The sequence below is a fragment of the Pseudophryne corroboree genome, chromosome 9 (genome assembly GCF_028390025.1).
Source record: "Pseudophryne corroboree isolate aPseCor3 chromosome 9, aPseCor3.hap2, whole genome shotgun sequence".
Taxonomy (NCBI): Eukaryota; Metazoa; Chordata; class Amphibia; order Anura; family Myobatrachidae; genus Pseudophryne; species Pseudophryne corroboree.
The window spans coordinates 226,975,515-227,000,297 of record NC_086452.1 but is presented as its reverse complement, the minus strand read 5'-3'; the positions used below and the strand labels follow the sequence as shown (position 1 = coordinate 227,000,297).

General features: G+C 46.0%; 1 protein-coding gene across 1 annotated transcript in view; it reads left to right on the top strand.

The window, feature by feature from the left end:
* The window catches only part of KIF14 (kinesin family member 14), a 292,379-nt gene that overhangs the window by 64,953 nt on the left and 202,643 nt on the right, over positions 1-24,783 (top strand). The window contains exon 8 of the mRNA XM_063940137.1: positions 15,876-15,983. Coding sequence (XP_063796207.1) covers positions 15,876-15,983 — 108 coding nt within the window. The remainder of the gene's footprint in view (positions 1-15,875; positions 15,984-24,783) is intronic.

Genomic DNA, 24,783 nt, shown 5'->3' with positions numbered 1-24,783 from the left:
TGGTGATGAGCAAGCCATGCTTCTGAGAGCTAGATTGATTCTGAGTGAGTGAGCTCTGATTTCAAGTGTGCAGGTATACAACCTGTGGTTGTGTCTTTCACAGCATGTGGGCTAGCTGTATCAGTGGGCTGAGCTGGCCGTGTGCTGGGATTGTCTATTCAGCCAAGGCTACAGTGTAGGGATGTTAATTAGGCTTCAGGTTACAGAAGCCAATATTATCAATTCATTCCTTCCTTGTATGATAATATATGTCCCTAAAATGTATATAATGGAGTTACTCTGTAACACACAACATTTCTCTATCGTCCTAGTGGATGCTGGGGTTCCTGAAAGGACCATGGGGAATAGCGGCTCCGCAGGAGACAGGGCACAAAAGTTAAGCTTTAGGATCAGGTGGTGTGCACTGGCTCCTCCCCCTATGACCCTCCTCCAAGCCTCAGTTAGGTTTTTGTGCCCGGCCGAGAAGGGTGCAATCTAGGTGGCTCTCCTAAAGAGCTGCTTAGAAAAGTTTAGTTTAGGTTTTTTATTTTACAGTGAGTCCTGCTGGCAACAGGATCACTGCATCGAGGGACTTAGGGGAGAAGAAGTGAACTCACCTGCGTGCAGGATGGATTGGCTTCTTAGGCTACTGGACATTAGCTCCAGAGGGACGATCACAGGTACAGCCTGGATGGGTCACCGGAGCCGCGCCGCCGGCCCCCTTGCAGATGCTGAAAAGAGAAGAAGGTCCAGAATCGGCGGCAGAAGACTCCTCAGTCTTCTTAAGGTAGCGCACAGCACTGCAGCTGTGCGCCATTGCTCTCAGCACACTTCACACGGCAGTCACTGAGGGTGCAGGGCGCTGGGGGGGTGCGCCCTGGGAAGCAATGGAAACCTGTTATTTGGCAAAAAATACCTCGCATATAGCCTCCGGGGGCTATATGGAGATATTTAACCCCTGCCAGAATCCGTTGAAGAGCGGGAGACGAGCCCGCCGAAAAAGGGGCGGGGCCTATCTCCTCAGCACACAGCGCCATTTTCCCTCACAGAAAGGCTGGAGGGAAGGCTCCCAGGCTCTCCCCTGCACTGCACTACAGAAACAGGGTTAAAACAGAGAGGGGGGGGCATTAATTTGGCGTTAGAAATATATATAAAGATGCTATAAGGGAAAACACTTATATAAGGTTGTCCCTATATAATTATAGCGTTTTTGGTGTGTGCTGGCAAACTCTCCCTCTGTCTCTCCAAAGGGCTAGTGGGTCCTGTCCTCTATCAGAGCATTCCCTGTGTGTGTGCTGTGTGTCGGTACGTGTGTGTCGACATGTATGAGGACGATGTTGGTGAGGAGGCGGAGCAATTGCCTGTAATGGTGATGTCACTCTCTAGGGAGTCGACACCGGAATGGATGGCTTATTTAGGGAATTACGTGATAATGTCAACACGCTGCAAGGTCGGTTGACGACATGAGACGGCCGACAAACAATTAGTACCGGTCCAGACGTCTCAAAAACACCGTCAGGGGTTTAAAACGCCCGTTTACCTTAGTCGGTCGACACAGACACGGACACTGAATCCAGTGTCGACGGTGAATAAACAAACGTATTCCTCATTAGGGCCACACGTTAAGGGCAATGAAGGAGTTGTTACATATTTCTGATACTACAAGTACCACAAAGATGGGTATTATGTGGGAGTGAAAAAACTACCGTAGTTTTTCCTGAATCAGATAAAATAAAATGAAGTGTGTGATGAGGCGTGGGTTTACCCCGATAGCAAATATTGGCGTTATACCTTTTCCCGCCAGAAGGTAGGGCGCGTTGGGAAACACCCCTTAGGGTGGATAAGGTGCTCACACGCTTATCATGTGGCGTTACCGTCTCCAGATACGGCCGCCCTCAAGGAGCCAGCTGATATGAAGCTGGAGTAATATCCTAAAAAGTATATACACACATACGGTGGTTATACTGCGACCAGCGATCGTCTCAGCCTGGAAATGCAGTGCTGGGTTGGCTTGGTCGGATTCCCTGACTGAAAATATTTTAGTGATATAGAGCATTTAATAGGATGCAGTCTATATATATATATATATATATATATATATATATATATATATATATATATATATATATATATATATATATATATATATATATATATATATATATACGAGATGCACAGAGGGATATTTGCACTCTGGCATCAAGATAAGTGCGTTGTCCATATCTGTCAGAAGATGTTATGGACACGACAGTGGTCAGGTGATGCAGATCCCATACGGCACATGAAAGTATGGTCGTATAAAGGAGAGGAGGTACTTGGGGTCGGTCCATCGGACCTGGGGGCCACGGCAACAGCTGGGAAATCCAACCTTTTTACCCCAAGTCACATCTCAGCAGAAAAAGACACTGTCTTTTCAGCCTCAATCCTTCCGTTCCCATAAGGGCATGCGGGCAAAAGGCCAGTCATATCTGCCCAGACATAGAGGAAAGGGAAGTAGACTGCAGAAGGCAGCCCCTTTCCAGGAACAGAAGCCCTCCACCGAGTCTGCCAAGTCCTCAGCAGGACGCTGGGGCCGTGCAAGCTGACTCAGGTGAGGTGGGGGGTCGTCTCAAGAGTCTCAGCGTGCAGTGGGATCACTCGCAAGTTGACCCCTAGATCGTACAAAGTATTATCCCAGGGGTACAGTTTGGAGATTCGAGACATTTTTTCCTCGCAGGTTCCTGAAGTCTGCTTTACCAAAGGCTCCCTCCGACAGGGAGGCAGTATTGGGAAAAAATTCACAAGCTGTATTTCCAGCAGGTGATAATCAAAGTACCCCTCCTACAATCAAGGAAAAGGGTATTAGTCTTCCACACTATATTGTGGTACTGAAGCCAGACGGCTTGGTGAGACATATTCTAAATCTGAAATCTTTGAACACTTACATACAAAGGTTCAAATCAAGATGGAGTCGCTCAGAACAGTGATAGCGAACCGGAAAAAAGGGGACTATATGGTGTCCCTGGACATCAAGGATTACCTACATGTCCAAATTTGCCCTTCTCAACAAGGGTACCTATGGTTCGTGGTACAGAACTGTCAATATCAGTTTCTGACGCTGCCGTTGAATTATCCACGGCACCCCGGGCCTTTACCAAGGTAATGGCCGAAAAGATGACTCTCTTCAAAAGAAAAGGGCATCTTAATTATCCCTTACTTGGACGATATCCTGAAAAGGGAAAGGTCCAGAGAACAGTTGGAGGTCGGAATAGCACTATCTAAAGTAGTTCTACGACAGCACGAGTGGATTCTAAATATTCCAAAAATCGCAGCGTTTTTCCGACGATATGTCTGCTGTTCCTAGGAATGATTCTGGGCATAGTCCAGAAAAAGGTGTTTCTCCTGGAGGAGAAAGCCAGGGAGCTATCCGAACTAGTCAGAAACCTCCTAAAACCAGGCCAAGTATCAGTGCATCAATGCACAGGAGTCCTGGGAAAAATGGTGGCTTCTTACGAAGCAATTCCATTCGGCAGATCTCACGCAAAAAATTTTCAGGGGGATTTGCTGGACGAATGGTCCGGATCGCATCTTCAGATGCATCAGCAGATAATCCTGTCTCCAAGGACAAGGGTGTCTCTTCTGTGGGGGCTGCAGAGTGCTCATCTTCTAGAGGACAGCACATTCAGCATTCAGGACTGTGTTCTGGTGACCACGGATGCCAGCCTGAGAGGCTGGGAAGCAGTCACACAGGGAAGAAATTTCCAAGGAGTGTGGTCAAGTCTGGAGACTTTTTCTCCACATGAATATACTGGAGCTAAGAGCAATTTACAATGCTCTGAGCCTAGGAAGACCTCTGCTTCAAAGTCAGTCGGTGCTGATCTGGTCGGACATCATCATGGCAGTCGCCCACGTAAACAGACGGGGCGGCACAAGAAGCAGGAGGGCAATGACAGCAAGAACTTTTCGCTGAGCGAAAAATCATGTGATAACACTGTCAGCAGTGTTCATTCCGGGAGTGGAAAACTGAATTTCCTCAGCAGGAATGAATTCCACTCGGAAAAGTGGGAACTTCATCTGGAAGTTTCCACATGATTGTAAACCGTTGGGAAAGACCAAAGGTGGTCATAAGATGGCGTCTCACCTGAAGCGCCAGGTCAAGAGACCCTCAGGCAATAGCTGGGTCGCTCTGGTAACACCGTGGGTGTACCAGTCGGGTATGTGTTCCCTCCTCTGCCTCTCATACCCAGGGTATTGAGAATTATAGGAAGGAGAGGAGTAAGAATTATACTCGTGGCTCCGGTTTGGCCAAGAAGGACTTGGTAACCGGAACTTCAAGAGATAAGAAGGGTCTTGATTCAGCAAGAATCATGTCTGTTCCAAGACTTACCGCAGCTGCGTTGACGCAGGGGCGGGTGAACGCCGGATCCTAAGGGAAAAAGGCATTCCGGAAGAGGTCATCCCTACCCTGGTCAGAGCCAGGAAGGAGGTGACCGCACAACATTATCACAGTTTAGGTGAAAATATGTTCCATGGTGTGAGGCCAGGAAGGCTCCACGGAAGAATTTCAACTAGGTTAATTCCTATATTTCCTGCAAACAGGAGTGTCTATGGGCCTCAAATTGGGGTCCATTAAGGTTCAAATTTCGGCCTGTCGATTTTCTTCCAGAAAGAATTGGCTTCAGTTCCTGAAGTCCAGAAGTTTGTTAAGGGAGTACTGCATATACAACCCCTTTTGATGTCTCCAGTGGCACTGGGGGATCTCAACGTAGTTTTGGGGATTCCAAAAATCACATTGGTTTAAACCACTCAAATCTGTGGATTTGATATATCTCACATGGAAAGTGACCATGATGTTGGCCCTGGCCTCGGCCAGGCGAGTGTCAAAATTGGCGGCTTTGTCTCACAAAGCCATATCTGATTGTCCATTCGGACAGAGCAAAGCTGCGGACTCGTCCCCAGTTTATCCCTAAGGTGGTGTCAGCGTTGCACCTGAACCAGCTTATTGTGGTACCTGCGGCTACTAGGGACTTGGAGGACTCCAAGTTGCTGGATGTTGTCAGGGCCCTGAAAATATAGTTTTCCAGGTCGGCTGGAGTCAGGAAATCTGACTTGCTGTTTTATCCTGTATGCACCCAACAAGCTGGGTGCCCCTGCTTTTAAGCAGACTATTGCTCGTTGGATTTGTAGTACAATTCAGCTTGCACATTCTGTGGCAGGCTTGCCACAGCCAAAAATATGTAAATGCCCATTCCACAAGGAAGGTGGGCTCATCTTGGGCGGCTGCCCGAGGGGTCTCGTCTTTACAACTTTGCCGAGCTGCTACTTGGTCAGGGGCACACCCTGGCTGAGGAGGACCTGGAGTTTTCTCACTCGGTGCTGCAGAGTCATCCGCACTCTCCCGCCCGTTTGGGAGCTTTGGTATAATCCCCATGGTCCTTTCAGGAACCCCAGCATCCACTAGGACGATAGAGAAAATAAGAATTTACTTACCGATAATTCTATTTCTCGGAGTCCGTAGTGGATGCTGGGCGCCCATCCCAAGTGCGGATTATCTGCAATACTTGTACATAGTTATTGTTAACTAAATCGGGTTATTGTTGTAGTGAGCCATCTTTCAGAGGCTCCTCTGTTTTCATACTGTTAACTGGGTTCAGATCACAGGTTGTACAGTGTGATTGGTGTGGCTGGTATGAGTCTTACCCGGGATTCAAAATCCTTCCTTATTATGTACGCTCGTCCGGGCACAGTATCCTAACTGAGGCTTGGAGGAGGGTCATAGGGGGAGGAGCCAGTGCACACCACCTGATCCTAAAGCTTAACTTTTGTGCCCTGTCTCCTGCGGAGCCGCTATTCCCCATGGTCCTTTCAGGAACCCCAGCATCCACTACGGACTCCGAGAAATAGAATTATCGGTAAGTAAATTCTTATTTTAGATTGGATAAAGATCAGGGCTGTGACTTGGCCATTCCAAAACTTTAAATGTACTGTATTCTTCTTTAACCGTTCTTTGGTGGAGTCCAAACTTTCTATAGATGGTTATGAAACCTTTTCCAGCCTGATGAGCATCACCAACTCTACTTCTGAGGTCCATGGAAATTTCCTTTTGTTTGTGGCATGTGTAGTGAATGTCAGACTTTGATAGATCATTGGCCCTCATTCCGAGTTGTTCGCTCGGTATTTTTCATCGCATCGCAGTGAGAATTCTCTTAGTGCGCATGCGTAATGTTCGCACTGCGCATGCGTCAAGTAACTTTACTAAGAAGAAAGTATTTTTACTCACGGCTTTTTCATCGCTCCGGCGATCGCATTGTGATTGACAGGAAATGGGTGTTACTGGGCGGATGTACGGCGTTTTAGGGGCGTGTGGCTGGAAACGCTACCGTTTCCGGAAAAAACGCAGGCGTGTCCGGAGAAACGGTGGGAGTGCTTGGGCGAACGCTGGGTGTGTTTATGACGTCAGCCGGGACCGAAAAGCACTGAACTGATCGCACAGGCAGAGTAAGTCTGGAGCTACTCTAAAACTGCTAACTCGTTTTTGATCGCAATATTGCGCATACATCGGTCGCACATTTAAGAAGTTTAGATTCACTCCCAGTAGGCGGCGGCTTAGCGTGTGTAACTCTGCTGAAATCGCCTTGCGAACGAACAACTCGGAATGAGGGCCTTTGTTCTTTTAAAAAGACACATTGTCCACTCACACCTGATTGCCTTCCGATAGATTGAAAATACCTGACTCTAATTTCACCTTCAAAATATCTGCTAAGATTAAAGGTTCACATGCTTTTTCCACTCGCAGATACATGATATTGGTTCACTATAATCCAATGACAAAAATGAGCGTCTAATGTTTTTAACATTTTTTTTGTTCGATTTGGTTTCTTTATCTACTTCTAGGATTTGTGTGAAAAACTGAGGTAGTTTTAGGCCAAATTTCATCAGAAATATAAAAAATTCTGAAAGGTTCACAAACTTTTAAGCACCACTGTATAGTTGTTTTCGCTAAGGTGGTCAGTTAAATATATAGCTATACGTATGTACTGTATCTTCTAAAGAGGTACTGTATAGACAAACCTTGGGACCTACAATGGGAAAAGAGTCACTGACCAGGAGACACTCACATTAAGGGGGTTATCCAATTATCCCCGTTAAAACATTGGGTCCGAAAAACTGCCGTTTTCCGGACTTTTTTCAGATGTTTCACCGATTTATTTTTTTATTTTTTTCTTACAGGCGATCCAGGTGGATCGCCTGTAAAAAAACAAAACAAAACCCTTTCTCCCGAAAACACACAGGTTCAGTGAAACCTGTGTGTTTTCGTGTGAAACAGACCTGTTTTCGGACGAAAATTGGTCTGTTTCCAGGGATTCTGCTTCGCCTGCCGGAGGCAGGTGAAACAAAATCCCCGATGATCAGTGGCACGCGCCGGCTTATCGAGGCTAATTAGATAGCCACCGGCGGGACAATAGCCCTGGTAAATTTCTGGGGCTAATTGGATATCCCCCCTAAGTTTCAGCTGAAGAGATCTATTAAAGGCAGAGTTTTGGTAGGTCGTAATTCAAATGTCTCTGGTCAAATGATTTGACACACTCATCAATATAGATCTGTCACATCTGTACACGGCGGCGGACGCCGTGGCTGCATTCCACAAGGATATCTCCCTGCACATCTGCGCTGTATCTGGACAATCCCGCTGGTTCGGGTAAATATAATTACAGCAGCACGCCTCTGCACTGGGACGCCAGTAGCAGGAGGATTGGAGATACTTGCAACTGTTGAAGTTTTTGTTGTACCGTATGTAACAGACCAGTCATGTCTGTTTAGCACTTCATAAGACACTTTGTTGCCATTTATCTGATATTGCCTAAGGACACTGCTACTACTTAACTAATAGTGTCTAAAGACAGAGTGTTTCCTTCAGTGTGTTTGAGCATACTAAATTATTTCTGGTATTTTATGCTATATATGTGTGTTGTTATTAAAGTCTTGTTAGAATTTTATGAAAGTAAGTTCCACGTGTGCTCATTTGAGTAAAAGCAGACACACAATTGTTAATTTATTTATCAAATCCGTACATCAAGCGCAATATACTAGCTTTTTTCAGTTTTTTGTATCTTTGAGGATATTGCCAGTCCTTTAGTGTGTGCAGCTGGTGTACTGATAAGTATAAATGTAACTATATTTGCTCCAGGAGTTGGAGTGTTAATCACTCCCAAAAAAATCTGTCACATCTGTACGCGTTCCAAAATCAGTTCCTAAGTTGCTCCCATTACATTTTCCCAGTTTAGCGAGTATAGATTTATCCCAGAGTGGAGCATCTGGATCATTACCCACACCACCCATAAAATCATGTCCCTATTACAGACTTTGGGTCAGATTTACTAAAAGGAGGTTTGTCAATGCTACCGAGGCTTTGACTGATCATTTAAAGCGGCAATAGAAATAAATGCTGAACAGGCCTGGTTTAGTATTTATTCCTATTGTAAGCTTGCGAGCAGGGCCTTCCTACCTCTATGACTGTTATCACCCAGTTTATTTCAAATTGTAAAGCGCAACGGAATTTGCTGCTCTATATAAGAAACTGTTAATAAATAAATAAATAAATAATAAAACAATTGGTCCAATCTTAATGATCAGCGTCTTTGACAATCTACGCCTTAGCAAATCTACCCCATGAAGTACCTGGTTCAGAATTGGCCAATATACCTTGGACCTTTTATTTGTGGGTGACTGCAGAGGAGTAAGAGGAAGTCCCGGCTTGCTAACGTAGAAGACCCAAAAGAGGTCTTTCACAAGTATCTTCTTAAACTAATCAACAAGGTGTATCAGTTGAATTGCAAGGTAATATACTTTATAGCTAGGGAAGGGCAATCTCCCTGAGCATTTTAATCTAAATAAAGTAACCAGTCTAATTTTGTCCATCTTCTAACTCCAAGTCAAATTGATTATTGTTTTCTTTTATTTATAAGGCACCACAAGGGATATGTAACTATGTACAAGGGGATACAGTTTGTGAAAGTACACACTAATAAAGGCAGTATATAAATTCACATAGATACATAATGAGTGTGTAGTTAGCTATTTATGTAGATGTTAGAGGGCTCTGCTCATGCAAGCTCACAAGCTGTAGGGGGTATGAGTGAATGGGGAGAAGAGGGCAGAGATGGAACAGTTAGGAGGAGGGTTGGCAAAGTAGAATTAAAAAAATGAAGGCTGGGATGGAGTGAGGGAGGGCATTCCAGAGTATAGTAGTTTCCCAGGAAAAATCCTGATTGGGATGTGATGATATGATATGGGAGGAGGTAATCTTTAGTAGAGTGAAGAGGCCTGTCACGGTCCGGCGGATCGGGTTCCGGGACCAGCAGTACTTACCTGTCCGGATGCTCTGGCGCGGTCCCTCCGGTGGGGGTGTGGGCTGCTGGCGAGGGGCACAACTTGCAGGCATGTCTGGGAGGAGAGGTCTCAGAGGCAGCAGCAAACATTTGTGCAGCTTCCAGCTGCAGAGGTCCAGGATGGGCGTCGCCGCCTTCGAAGGGTCAGCTAATATAAAACACTCAGTCACCTGCAAGGTTTGCAAAACCAATGGGAAACAATCTGCAGGTATAAATCTAGGGATTTCTGGGTAAGCAAATTGCCAGTGCAACGTCTCTCACACAGCCTTGTGTGTGCTAGTTCCCTGTGCTCCGCAGCATTGCTTCTAAAGCATCCTGTTTCCTGAGTTCTCACGTGGATTGCTGGATCTACACCCGGTTATTTCTCCTCGCATGCTGACCTCTCTGAGTCACCATCCCTCTCAGCGAGTCTCAGTTACCCCAGTCTACAGTCTTCCTATCCGGGTTTCCGCCAGACGTTCGTCCACAGATGTACAGGTCCTGCCGACGCAACCGCTCTAACAAGTAAACAGCTAGGGCACCTGTGGAACCTCCGTTAAAGCTCTATGAAAGACTTTCATTCAGCCTGCTCAGCTAATCCTGCCTAAAGTCACCGATACCAAACCTCAAGCCACAATTACGGATTAACAAAACCGTCCCCGTGACGGTTTGCACTGGCCATATGGATCTGGAGGTTGCTCATGGTTCCGGTACTGATCTTCTGCAGGGCATAGCAGCTCGTCTGGAGAGTCTAGAGGAATCCCAGCGCCAATTAGCTCAATTTATTCAAGGGATGGCTACCCGCCAGGATTCCATGCAAGCTGACATGTCTCATGTCGCCACTGGTTGACGCCCAGAGACTCAGCAAGTGCCGACCGCCCCAGTTCCTATGGTAGCTTCCCCTTTATCCTTGCGACTACCGACGCCCACCAAATTCGACGAGAACCCGAAGAAGTGCAGCGGGTTCTTAAACCAGTGTGAGATTAATTTCTCTTAACAGCTCTTTAACTTCCCATCACAGAAGGCAAAGGTAGCATATATCGTCTCCCTCCTGGCCGGTCCAGCCCTGGATTGGGTGTCACCCCTGTGGGAGAGAGCTGATTCTCTACTTGACAAATATGATGATTTCATCGCTACCTTCCGAAAAATTTTCGATGAGCCCGGAAGAACCACGTCGGCATCAATCGAGATAATGCGCCTCCGGCAGGGAAACCGGTCTGTGGGACAGTAAGTAGTACAATTCCAGACCTATGCTTCAGAATTACGGTGGAATGAGGAGGCACTAGTATCGGCCTTCTGGAAAGGTCTGTCTGACCAAATCAAGGACGAGTTGGCTACCCGGGACCTTCCGCCCAAATTAGACGACTTGATTTCCCTTTGTACCAAGGTTGACCTTCGTTTTAGAGAGCGTCAGTTAGAGAAGAATCATGGGGAGTGCCCAAGGTTCCGTCCTCCTCCGCCTTCTTCCTCGAGTGTGTCAGCTGAAGCATCCCAGGATGAGTCTATGCAGATCAATAGGACTCGTCTCTCGCCAGAGGAGCGTCAGAGAAGGCGCAGGGAGAACTTGTGCCTATACTGCGGAGGTTCAGGACATTTGGTAGCCTCTTGCACCCAGCATCCGGAAAACTAGCGCTCCTAACCAGAAGAGGAGACATTAGGTTAGGAGTGGTGACATCGTCTCCATCTCGTTTTGAGCCTGTCCTAGAGGTTTCTTTGGGCCTGCCAAAGGGTTCTAAAGGGTTTTTCGCTCTCCTAGATTCGGGAGCTGCTGAAAACTTTTTCACGGCAGATGTGGTACAGCGACTACGGATTCCTACAGTTGAGCTTTCCCAACCAATTGCCCTTTCCGCTGTAGATGGAAGTCGAATCTGCAGTGGAGTAGTTACCCACCAGACTCTTCCCCTTCAGCTATGTATAGGAGCTCTCCATAAGGAGTTACTTAATTTCTTAGTCATTCCAATAGCTACTCATGAAATTGTTTTGGGACTTCCTTGGCTCCAGAAGCACAACCCAAGAATCGATTGGGTGAATATGCAAATTTTGGCCTGGGGAGAGTCGTGTGCTCAAACTTGTCTTACCGGTGTTAAACATGTGAATAAAAGCCAACTGGAGATCCTACCGCAAATTCCGTCTCAGTATTCCTCCTTTTCTGATGTCTTCAGCAAACAGGCAGCAGAAGTCTTACCACCCCACAGACCCTGGGACAGCCCTATTGACCTGATTCCGGGAAAGATTCCTCCTAGAGGGCGAATCTATCCTTTCTCGGCCCCTGAGACAGACTCCATGTCGCAATACATCAAGGAAAATCTAGCTAGAGGATTTATTCGGCCTTCTACCTCTCCAGCCGGTGCGGGGTTCTTTTTCGTCCAAAAAAAGGATGGTGGTCTTCGTCCCTGCATCGACTACCGGGGTCTGAACGACATAACAATAAAAAATCATTACCCGTTGCCCTTGATCTCAGAGCTATTTGACCGGGTTAAGGGTGCCTCTGTCTTCACCAAGTTGGACCTCAGGGGAGCATACAACCTGATCCGAATCGGAGCGGGTGACGAATGGAAAACGGCGTTCAACACTCGTGATGGACACTTCGAGTATTTAGTCATGCCCTTCGGGCTAAGCAACGCACCAGCAGTTTTCCAAAATTTTGTTGATGAAATTTTCAGTGATTTACTCTATAGTTCTGTAGTAGTCTATTTAGATGACATACTAATTTTCTCGACCAACCTGAAAGATCACCGTTCTGAAGTCCAAGAGGTGCTGCGGAGGCTTCGCCAACATTATTTGTACTGCAAATTGGAAAAATGTCTTTTCGAACAATCCTCCATGCCCTTCCTGGGCTACATAATATCTTGTTCAGGATTAGAGATGGATCCAGCCAAGGTACAAGCGGTTCTAAATTGGTCCAAAGCCACCACCCTTAAAGCAATCCAACGCTTTTTGGGTTTTGCAAATTTCTACCGGAGATTTATCAAAGGATTCTCCTCTATAGTGGCACCTATCACCGCTCTCACTCGAAAGGAGGCTAATCCCAGAGAATGGTCAACCTCTGCAGACAAAGCTTTCCAACGATTAAAACAGGCTTTTACTACAGCTCCAGTGTTGAGGCAACCCGATGTCAATGAAGCCTTTGTTTTAGAGGTAGATGCTTCGGCCGATGCTGTGGGAGCAGTTCTCTCCCAACATCTGAAAGACAACAAACTTCATCCTTGCGGGTTCTTTTCCAAGAAGTTCTTGCCAGCAGAAAGGAACTATACGATAGGAGAGCAAGAACTACTGGCTGTTAAGTTAGCATTGGAAGAGTGGCGGTATCTCTTGGAGGGGGCTAAGTTTCCTATCACTATTTTCACTGATCACAAGAATTTAATCTTTCTCAGGAATATTCAGTGTTTGAATCCTCGTCTAGCCTGATGGGCAATGTTCTTCTCAAGATTTAATTTCTCCCTAACCTTTCGACCTGGTTCTCAAAACCAGAAGGCAGATGCTCTCTCCCGATCCTACTCCTCTGAGGATTCCAACGACTCTCCTTCTCCTCAGCCTGTATTGGAGTCTCGGAACTTCGACTTCACTAAACTACAGCCTCCATTGGGAAAAGTGTTCATACCTCCTCACCTTCGGAAGAAATTACTGACCTGGGCCCATACCTCTCGGTTTTCTGGTCATGCTGGAGTCCATAAGACAACGACCTTATCCAACGCTCGTATTGGTGGCCTGTACTGAAGTCTGATGTTTCCTCTTACATCGCCTCCTGCACCAAGTGTGCACAGCATAAGATTTCTCGTCTTCGGCCAGCGGGAGAGCTAATACCCCTAACTATTCCTAAGATGCCATGGACCCACCTTTCTATGGACTTCATCACTGATTTACCCTCTTGTAAAGGATTTACTACTATTTGGGTAATCGTAGACCCCTTCTCTAAGATGGCTCGTTTCGTACCTCTTAAGGGTCTTCCCACCGCACCCGAGTTAGCTCAGCTTTTCATTGCAGAGTTCTTCAAATCCCACGGTCTTCCGACCGAAATTATTTCTGACCGGGGAGTCCAGTTCGTGGCTAGATTCTGGAGGGCTCTCTGTGCCGCCCTACGGGTACAGTTAAAATTCTCAACGGCATATCATCCTCAAACCAATGGAAGTACAGAGAGAGTCAATCAAGACTTGGAGATGTTCCTCAGAATTAATGTCTCTTCTTCTCAAGACGACTGGCTAGAACTACTACCATGGGCAGAGTTTGCTCACAACAACTCCTACCACTCTTCTACAGGTCATACCCCTTTCTATACCGTATATGGCTTCCATCCTCGAGTTCCTCAGTTCCTGGCTTTACCAGCTCAAGATCTTCCTGCGGTTCAGGAATCTCTCAAGAGACTTTCCGGAGTTTGGCGAAAAGTTCACCAAAATCTACAAAAAGCCTCCGTTCGCTATAAGTTCTGGGCTGATAAGAAGAGAAGGGTGGTACCTAAATTGGCAGTTGGAGATCAGGTCTGGCTCTCTACGCGCAATTTAAGGTTACGTGTTTGGTCTATGAAGTTCGCTCCTCGCTACATTGGGCCCTTCCCAGTTGAACAAATCATCAATTCCGTAACTTATAGGCTTAAGTTACCCCTGTACCTGAAAGTCTTCCCAGCCTTTCATGTTTCTCTTTTGAAGCCTTTAGTGTTAAACAAGTTTTGTAAGATCCTTCCTCGCTCTCCAAAGGTTGTCACGGATCGTGGTATTGAATTCGAGATCAAGAAGATCCTTGACTCCCGAGTAAGACATGGACGTCTACAATATCTTCTGGATTGGAAGGGCTACGGTCCTGAGGAGCGTTCCTGGGAGGATTCTTTGGATGTTCATGCTCCCGCTTTACTTCACAAGTTCCATGAAGAAAATCCCAGCAAACCTGGTGGCTGTCCAGTGGCCATCCCTAAAAGGGGGGGTAATGTCACGGTCTGGCGGATCGGGTTCCGGGACCAGCAGTACTTACCTGTCCGGATGCTCTGGCGCGGTCCCTCCGGTGGGGGTGCGGGCTGCTGGCGAGGGGCACAACTTGCAGGCATGTCTGGGAGGAGAGGTCTCAGAGGCAGCAGCAAACATTTGTGCAGCTTCCAGCTGCAGAGGTCCGGGATGGGCGTCGCCGCCTTGGAAGGGTCAGCTAATATAAAACACTCAGTCACCTGCAAGGTTTGCAAAACCAATGGGAAACAATCTGCAGGTATAAATCTAGGGATTTCTGGGTAAGCAAATTGCCAGTGCAACGTCTCTCACACAGCCTTGTGTGTGCTAGTTCCCTGTGCTCCACAGCATTGCTTCTAAAGCATCCTGTTTCCTGAGTTCTCACGTGGATTGCTGGATCTACACCCGGTTATTTCTCCTCGCATGCTGACCTCTTCGAGTCACCATCCCTCTCAGCGAGTCTCAGTTACCCCAGTCTACAGTCTTCCTATCCGGGTTTCCGCCAGACGTTCGTCCACAGACGTACAGGTCCTGCCGACGCAACTGATCTAACAAGTAAACAGCTAGGGCACCTGTGGAACCTCCGTTAAAGCTCTATGAAAAGACTTTCATTCAACCTGCTCGGCTAATCCTGCCTAAAGTCACCGATACCAAGCCGCAAGCCACAATTCCGGATTCACAAAACCCAGTCCCCGTGACAAGGCCATTACCTCAGTACTGTTAGGTAGTAATGCTAACCACTACACAGTCTGTGCTGCCATTAGTTGTTTCTTTGGTAGCGGAGGGGTGACCTCCTCAAACGTAGCCATCATTTTTCCATAAGGCACACATTTTTTAAATGGCTAAGTCCTATTCTCAATGGTCTTGTGTTTGGTTTTATTTTTTTCAGCTTTCAGTTCTACTAAACCTGCACTGGCTGACTCACTCATTCACATAATTGCAGAGACAGAGAATATTTCCCCAAGAAATATTCATTTGATAACTTGCCACGGAAGCAACCTATTGATGAATTGGTCCTCCTAAACACCAACATGACAGTGGACACATGCAAACACTACACACCCATAAATAGGTTGGAAAATATCAGTTCAGCATTTTGACTTTGTAACACTGATTACGCAGGAATATGCCATAAGTGAAATTGTACAGCCCATCCCAATGTTGCAGTGTCTTCCGATCTCTTTTTGTGTATTATGCACCTCTTATAAACCAACTTTTTATTTCATGCTTGATCTGTGTATATTAAGCCTGATTATAATTTGTAAGTAAACCAAAAAAAAAAAAAAGAAGAAGCAAGTAACTGTGCACCTGGGTAAAACCTTGTGGCACTGCAGGTGGGGCAGATGTAATGTGTTCAGAGAGAGAGTTAGATTTGGGTGGGGTGTCCAAACTGAAATCTAAATTGCAGTGTAAATATAAAGCTGTCTAACATTTGTGTGTTACATGCAAAAGCAGCAAGTATTTGCCCTGCACAGAAAAAATACAAATGCAGTTTCTCCCCTTCTGTAGCAACATGGTTTGTTCCAAATAAAATGTTACTTACTTTTTTGCTTTTACTTTAATATCAGAATTAGGCACATTGCGCATTCATTCACAGTTTAATGTCTTGTGTTTTCAGAGTTGGTTGGAGTTGGGGAACAAGCAGAGAGCAACTGCCGCTACAGGAATGAATGATAAAAGTTCTAGGTCTCATTCTGTGTTTACGCTCATCATGACCCAGACTAAGGTAACAGCTGTTTTTTTTTTTATATCCTGTGTGTCTCTGTGTAAAGTTTTGTATTTATACAAAAGTAAAAAACAAAACCCACAAAAAGTATATAGAAAATAACAATGAAACAGAACATATCACTATAAGGTATTATATGAGCATTGACGACAAGTAGCAGGTTATAAGTATTCAATTTTACGATCAAAGTATAGTCAATAATTAATCAGGCCGAACAAGGCACAAGTATCAAGTAGCAAACCGGCAAGGGGAGGCACCAAAAGAAAAATAAATAAGGGAAGGGGGGGGGGGGGGGGGGCGGGCGGGGGGAGCAAGAGAGAAAAATTCACAATGGAAAGAGTTGGTTTTATCACACAGAAGAATCCCCAGCAGAGAGAGGGCCCATCTATCCCTTGACTTCTAAAATTTGGGAAGGGCCTTGCGACTAGTATATACAAAGTGATTGTAATCAATTGTGTCATTACCCAGAGTCCAACACTTATGTATAGCCGGAGGATCCGGAGCACACCAGGAGTGGACAATGATCAGCTGCTCTGCTTTTATGTGTAAAGGGCCCTACACACTAGAAGACATGACCAATGTGGAAGATGAGCAATTTCCCTTAAACTTCCCAGAGCTCTGACAAACGAAATTGAGTGTACACACTAAGCAATATTGCAAACAATTTGAAAGATGAAAGATATCTTTGGAATTGGCACCTTTTTTACATATTTTAATGTTGGGGAGGCATTTCTGGGTGTGTGGGCAGGGCTGTAGAAGGGGGAACCAATGAATTTTTCACCCACTGACCCACCAATTTCCACTGTGCCACCAACCCAGCTCTCCCATTAAGACCGCGTTACTGCGCCTTGTGCCTCCACAAATAATAATCACATAAAGTCCAAAGGTGCGGCACTCCTAGCAGCTTGAATAAAGGACAACAGCAGGGAATGCGTGTAGACAACATTTCAATGCCTTTATTGCGGCATAAAAGACCTGATGACAATGCCGCAATAAAGGCATTGAAACGTCTACACGTATGCCCTGCTGTTGTCCTTTATTCAAGCCGCTAGGGGTGCTGCACCTAGCTGAGCCGCTGACCCCTCAACGTCTCCGTCCACTGCCCGACCAATAAACCCACTGTGCCACCAACTTAATATAAAATGAATTATAATTGGTTAAAAAAAAAAAAATGAAAATATATATGTATGTGTGTGTGTGTGTGTGTGTATATATATATATATATATATATATATATATATATATATATTATAGTGGTAGTATGGAGAGCGCTCAAATGAAATTCTCTTTATAGTGTCTCTATGATCTTCCTTCAATTTTTGGATCAGTCATAGAGAGATGTATTGTCTGAAAGAAACCCTTTTGACATGTAAGAGCGATGTCCTAACCTTGGATTTGTAAAATTGGAACTATGTCCTTAAAAGCACACCTTTTTAGTCTGTGTGCATATGCTAGTGTCCTCAGTGCTGTCTTTGCTCTAACTGATTGAAGATCATAGAGACACTATAAAGAGAATTTCATTTGAGCGCTCTCCATACTACCACTATATTGTTTAACCATCGGTTCTCATCTGGCAAGAGGACTTGTTTTGGAGATTTGCGGCCAACTCCTCCAAGGACTATTGTGTTATACTCTTTTATATATAGCACTCTCATCCACAATGTAAGTAGTCCATCGGATGGTGGGTGCTCCCAGTGGGCCGGATGGGTCCACAATTATACCGCAAAAGTTCCAAAGATTTGGAGGTGCACTCTCACAAAATAAACTTTCATGTCGGCTTCTCATTTAAATCACCAATATTTTATTGTCGACGTTTCGGTCTGGTCACAGGCCTTTATCAAGACAGGTGATGTAATGTGTCACATATTCAATGTTTTGACAAATGAACTTAATCTGCAAATAGACAGTAATAACAATTACAAACAATAAGCCTCACCGGCCCCTATAGGGGCCAACTAATCACAGAAATAGACCCGCCATTAATTTCCACCATTAAAATGATGAGAACTTCAAGTGAATAAAGATCAGTGTATCCACAATTACCTCAAGAACCTACTGTAGTTCACACGTTCATGCAAAGATCAAAAAGTCTTGTGATATTAAAATAGTACATCGAACAAGTCCATACTGCTAAAAAAAGAACCAATAGAAAATTGCCATAGATCAATAAATGATATACAAGCCAATGCATGTCTGCTAACATTCAACACAATTAGGGGTGCTTATGAGATATTTGAAGTACCTGGCTCTGATGGCCTAGATGCATGGATGCAGCAGCTTAGGTAGTGAGGCTAACGAACAAAGCCATCCAACTACAAAGGACCATCTGTGTAAACAACAATAGCTTATGTATCTTGTGCCACATTGTATACTCATAATAGCCTCACTCAAGAAAAAACATGTACAAGTACTTACATCTGACAGGAGCCGCTAGCACGCACTGCTGCATGCTGCCTCACTGTCAGTGAGCTCTATTTAAGCTCCCCGGACCGGAAGTGCCTTCCGTTTCCGGAAGTCCCTATTTTCGAGGAAACGACTCCAAATGACTACTCATTAGCCATACCCCAAGCCACAAAACTGGGTCATGGCTCCCCTAAAGGCTCTATTATTACTTTGGGTAAAGTGCAGACAGCCAGTTCATCAGAGGGGTGCTACGTTACACGCGCCCTTCGCCTATTGACACTTCCAGGCGTGTCAAATCCCGGAAATGCGTCATTCTGCGTTCCACCGCTAGTCAGCGGGGACGCTCTCACCATGTGTCGTCATGCGTTCCGTCGATGAACAGCGGGGACACGCTGGACGGCACACTATCAAAGACCGTCTCTGTTGTTCATCAGCCAACTAGTGCTTCCGTGCGTGTCAACACACGGAATTACATGGCTAGGCGTTACTCCTCACATAGTGGGGAAACGCTCGGGAAAACAACACCACTCCGTTTCTAATCCCTATTATTATGTGTACTCATCAATCCCAAAGTTCAGGACCACCTTGATCTATAATGTATACTTTAAATCTGTGAAATACAAAAAAAGATACAGTAGTAAAGACTTTAAAAACTTAGGATATTCATTAGTACTGGGTCAACCTATAATCAGGCGTCCCAATTCTAGATATGGACATCAGACACATTCGTCTGGATTCAGGATAGATGCGCTATGCATTTCGATTTTTCAACAGAATCTGTACTATGAGGTAGGTCCCCAAGGGGCCGGTGAGGCAATCACATTAGAGGTCCAAACATAATAACACAGTACATAACAACATAAAAAGAAACTTGCCTGTGCAAGTAAGGTCCACGGGTACAGGGTAAACCATCAATCCCTTGGGTGTAGGGAACACATGGCTCCCACCCTAATTAAATACATGATATAGGATAAACAATCTAACTTCATACACTGTTGTTCCAATCAGGTCAACCCTTCACAAAAAAATATTTAATGGGTTGGCCTCATTGAGATCCCTAGGTGCTACTGTGTCCAGAGTGTGGATCCAATAACACTCTCGTTGTCGAAGAGCTAAGGTGCGATCCCCTCCAGTTGGATTCGGGGGAATCCAATCGATGAGTTTGCACTTAAGGCTTTCCACTTGATGCCTGGCTTCTAAAAAATGACGGGCTACCGGCTTATCCGTCTGGCCAGTAAGTATTGCCATATGGATGGACGACCTGTGATTGGCCATCCGATCACGAAATAATCGTGTGGTGAGTCCAACATAGCACAAACCACATGGGCATTTTAGTATATATATAACAAAATCAAAGCGGCAATGCAAGTGGTATTTGAGTCTAATCACCTTTCCTGTATGCGGATGGTTAAACGTGGGTCCAATAATCATGGACCTACACGTAGTGCAACCCCCACAGGAGAAGCACCCCACGGTTATGCCCGCATCAAGGAGGTCCAGGGGGTCTTACTCTTCTCCTCATCGGGGAACATTCTAGGTCTCATAAGCATTTGTTTTAAGTTGGTCCCTCTCCTATACGCCATCATCGGTACTCCCATCTGTCCAAAGGGCAGACTGTCGTCTGTTTTGACGATGGGCCAATGACTGTGTGATGCCTTTCTCATCTGGGCTGAGTTCCCATCAAACTGTGTGGGAAAAACTAGACGCTCCTGAGTTTGTTTCTTTGGTCTAGTACCCATAAAGATCTGTTCAGCTTTTTGTAAACAAATGCGAAACTGTTTATCAGAATAACCTCTCTTGAAATCGTATAGTGATCTCATGACATTGTTCATTTCTACGTGTCACTTCTGAATTCAATCTCATTATCCTAAGGTATTGTGAAATGGGGAGACTATCCTTTAAAGCAAGCGGGTGATGGCTAGTAGCCTGTAACAACTGATTACGATCAGTGGGTTTACGGAAAAGCGTGGTGGTAAGCCGTGTCCCCGTGTTGATGAGTGTGACATCCAAAAAGTTAATTTCTGAGTATGAACAAGAGGATGTGAATCTAATGGGGCTTACCAATAAATTTAATTCGTTGACCATTTGTTCAAATTCAACCTGCGTACCTCTCCATAGCAGGAGAATGTCGTCAATTAATCTACGAAAAAAGACAATATTCTGTCCATATCGAGGAAAAATATGAGCAGCTTCGTACCATGCCATAAATAGGTTTGCATATGCAGGGGCCAAATTAGACCCCATTGCAGTGCCAGAGATTTGCATATAGAAGTCCTTTTTATACAAAAAGTGATTATTGGTTAGCATTAGCTCAACTAATTCCAACAAAAATTCAGTGGGATAGCCAACACAAGGAGTTCTCTCAAATGCTCGTCTTAAAACTTCCACTCCTTCAGAATGAGGTATCGCTGTGTAAAGTGAGCAGACATCAAGGGTCGCCAGTAAAGTTCCGCTGGTCACCTGGATGTCCGACACACATTGCAAAAAGTCACCAGTATCCTTCAGATAACTGGGAATCAACTGGACCATAGGTTGTAATACGCTATCCAGAAAAATAGCCAGTGGTTGAAGTAAAGAACCTTCTGCGGCTATGATAGGCCGTCCTGGAGGGTTCGTAAGTGTTTTATGGATTTTTGGCAACAAATATATGATCGGGCATCGTGGATGCTCAACCGTAAAATATTGTGCTAAATCCTCTGTAATCCATCTTTGTGCTAAGCCCCTTTTGATGGTCAAATCGATCTTATTTTTTACAGTTGACACAGGATTGGTTTTGAGCCGTGCGTAGGTGGTAATGTCAGAGAGTTGTCTCATAACTAATTGGTCGTAATCACACCAGTCTTGGACAACAATTGCCCCATCCTTATCGGCAGGCCGAATTACTAGGTGGGTTGCATCTTTTACCTGTTTCACAACTGTTAGTACACATAATAATAGGGATTAGAAACGGAGTGGTGTTTTCCCGAGCGTTTCCCCACTATGTGAGGAGGAACGCCTAGCCATGTACTTCCGTGTGTTGACACGCATGGAAGCACTAGTTGGCTGATGAACAACAGAGACAGTCTTTGATAGTGTGCCGCCCAGCGTGTCCCCGCTGTTCAGCGACGGAATGCATGACGACACATGGTGAGCGCGTCCCCGCTGACTAGCGGTGGAACGCAGAATGACGCATTTCCGGGATTTGACACGCCCGGAAGTGTCAATAGGCGAAGGGCGCGTGTAACGTAGCGCCCCTCTGATGAACTGGCTGTCTGCACTTTACCTTTAGGGGAGCCATGACCCAGTTTTTTGGCTTGGGGTATGGCTGAGTAGTCATTTGGAGTTGTTTCCTCGAAAATAGGGACTTCCGGAAACGGAAGGCACTTTCGGTCCGGGGAGTTTAAATAGAGCTCACTGACAGTGAGGCAGCATGCAGCAGTGCGTGCTAGCGGCTCCTGTCAGATGTAAGTACTTGTACATGTTTTTTCTTTAGTGAGGCTATTATGAGTATACAATGTGGCACTAGATACATAAGCTATTGTTGTTTACACAGATGGTCCTTTGTAGTTGGATGGCTTTGTTCGTTAGCCTCACTACGTAAGCTGCTGCATCCATGCATCTAGGCCATCAGAGCCAGGTACTTCAAATATCTCATAAGCACCCCTATACTGCTCAAAAAAATAAAGGGAACACTTAAACAACGCATTGTAACTCCAAGTCAATCACACTTCTGTGAAATCAAACTGTCCACTTAGGAAGCAACATTGATTGATAATCAATTTCACATGCTGTTGTGCAAATGGAATAGACAACAGGTGGAAATTATAGGCAATTAGCAAGACACCCCCAATAAAGGAGTTGTTCTGCAGGTGGTGACCAGAGACCACTTCTCAGCTCCTATGCTTTCTGGCTGATGTTTTGGTCACTTTTGAAAGCGGCCGGTGCTTTCACTCTAGTGGTAGCATGAGACGGAGTCTACAACCCATACAAGTGGCTCAGGTAGTGCAGCTCATCCAGGATGGCACATCAATGCGAGCTGTGGCAAGAAGGTTTGCTGTGTCTGTCAGCGTAGTGTCCAGAGCATGGAGGCGCTACCAGGAGACAGGCCAGTACCTCATGAGACATGGAGGAGGCCGTAGGAGGGCAACAATCCAGCAGCAGGGCCGCTACCTCTGCCTTTGTGCAAGGAGGAACAGGAGGAGCACTGCCAGAGCCCTGCAAAATGACCTCCAGCAAGCCACAAATGTGCATGTGTCTACTCAAACAATCAGAAACAGACTCCATGAGGGTGGTATGAGGGCCCGCCGTCCACAGGTGGGGGTTGTGCTTACAGCCCATCACCGTGCAGGACATTTGGCATTTGCCAGAGAAAACCAAGATTGGCAAATTCGCCACTGGCGCCCTGTGCTCTTCACAGATAAAAGCAGGTTCTCACCTGAGCACATGTGACAGACGTCACAGAGTCTGGAGACGCCAAGGAGAGCGTTCTGCTGCCTGCAACATCCTCCAACATGACCGGTTTGGCAGTGGGTCAGTAATGGTGTGGGGTGCATTTCTTTGGGGGGTGGGCGCGCACAGCCCTCCATGTGCTCACCAGAGGTAGCCTGACTGCCATTAGGTACCGAGATGAGATCCTCAGACCCCTTGTGAGACCATATGCTGGTGCGGTTGGCCCTGGGTTCCTTCTAATGCAAGACAATGCTAGACCTCATGTGGCTGGAGTGTGTCAGCAGTTCCTGCAAGACGAAGGCATTGATGCTATGGACTGGCCCGCCCGTTCCCCAGACCTGAATCCAATTGAGCACATCTGGGACATCATGTCTCGCTCCATCCACCAACGCCACGTTGCACCACAGACTGTCCAGGAGTTGGCGGATGCTTTAGTCCAAGTCTTGGAGGAGATCCCTCAGGAGACCATCCGCCACCTTATCAGGAGCATGCCCAGGCGTTGTAGGGAGGTCACACACACACACTACTGAGCCTCATTTTGACTTGTTTTAAGGACATTACATCAAAGTTCGATCAGCCTGTAGTGTGTTTTTCCACTTTAATTTTGAGTGTGACTCCAAATCCAGACCTCCATGGGTTATTAAATTTTATTTCCAATGATAATTTTTGTGTGATTTTGTTGTCAGCACATTCAACTATGTAAAGAACAAAGTATTTAATAAGAATATTTCATTCATTCAGATCTAGGATGTGTTATTTTAGTGTTCCCTTTATTTTCTCTAACGTCCTAGTGGATGCTGGGGACTCCGAAAGGACCATGGGGAATAGCGGCTCCGCAGGAGACTGGGCACAAAAGTAAAAGCTTTAGGACTACCTGGTGTGCACTGGCTCCTCCCCCCATGACCCTCCTCCAAGCCTCAGTTAGATTTTTGTGCCCGAACGAGAAGGGTGCAATCTAGGTGGCTCTCCTGAGCTGCTTAGAGTAAAAGTTTAAAGTAGGTTTTTTATTTTCAGTGAGACCTGCTGGCAACAGGCTCACTGCACCGAGGGACTAAGGGGAGAAGAAGCGAACTCACCTGCGTGCAGAGTGGATTGGGCTTCTTAGGCTACTGGACATTAGCTCCAGAGGGACGATCACAGGCCCAGCCATGGATGGGTCCCAGAGCCGCGCCGCCGGCCCCCTTACAGAGCCAGAAGACTGAAGAGGTCCGGAAAATCGGCGGCAGAAGACGTCCTGTCTTCAATAAGGTAGCGCACAGCACCGCAGCTGTGCGCCATTGCTCTCAGCACACTTCACACTCCGGTCACTGAGGGAGCAGGCCGCTGGGGGGGGGGGGTGCCCTGAGACGCAATAAAAACACCTTTTTTGGCAAAAAATACATCACATATAGCTCCTGGGCTATATGGATGCATTTAACCCCTGCCAATTTTTCCATAAAAAAGCGGGAAAAAGGCAGCCGAGAAGGGGGCGGAGCCTATCTCCTCAGCACACTGGCGCCATTTTTTCCTCACAGCTCCGTTGGAGGAAGGCTCCCTGACTCTCCCCTGCAGTCCTGCACTACAGAAACCGGGTAAAACAAGAGAGGGGGGGCACTAATTTGGCAGATAAATATATACAGCAGCTATATCAGGGAAAAACACTTATATAAGGTTATCCCTATATATATATAGCGCTCTGGTGTGTGCTGGCAAACTCTCCCTCTGTCTCCCCAAAGGGCTAGTGGGGTCCTGTCCTCTGTCAGAGCATTCCCTGTGTGTGTGCTGTGTGTCGGTACGTTGTGTCGACATGTATGAGGAGGAAAATGGTGTGGAGGCGGAGCAATTGCCTGTGTTAGTGATGTCACCCCCTAGGGAGTCGACACCTGACTGGATGGTCTTATGGAAAGAATTATGTGATAGTGTCAGCACTTTACAAAAGACTGTTGACGACATGAGACAGCCGGCAAATCAGTTAATACCTGTACAGGCG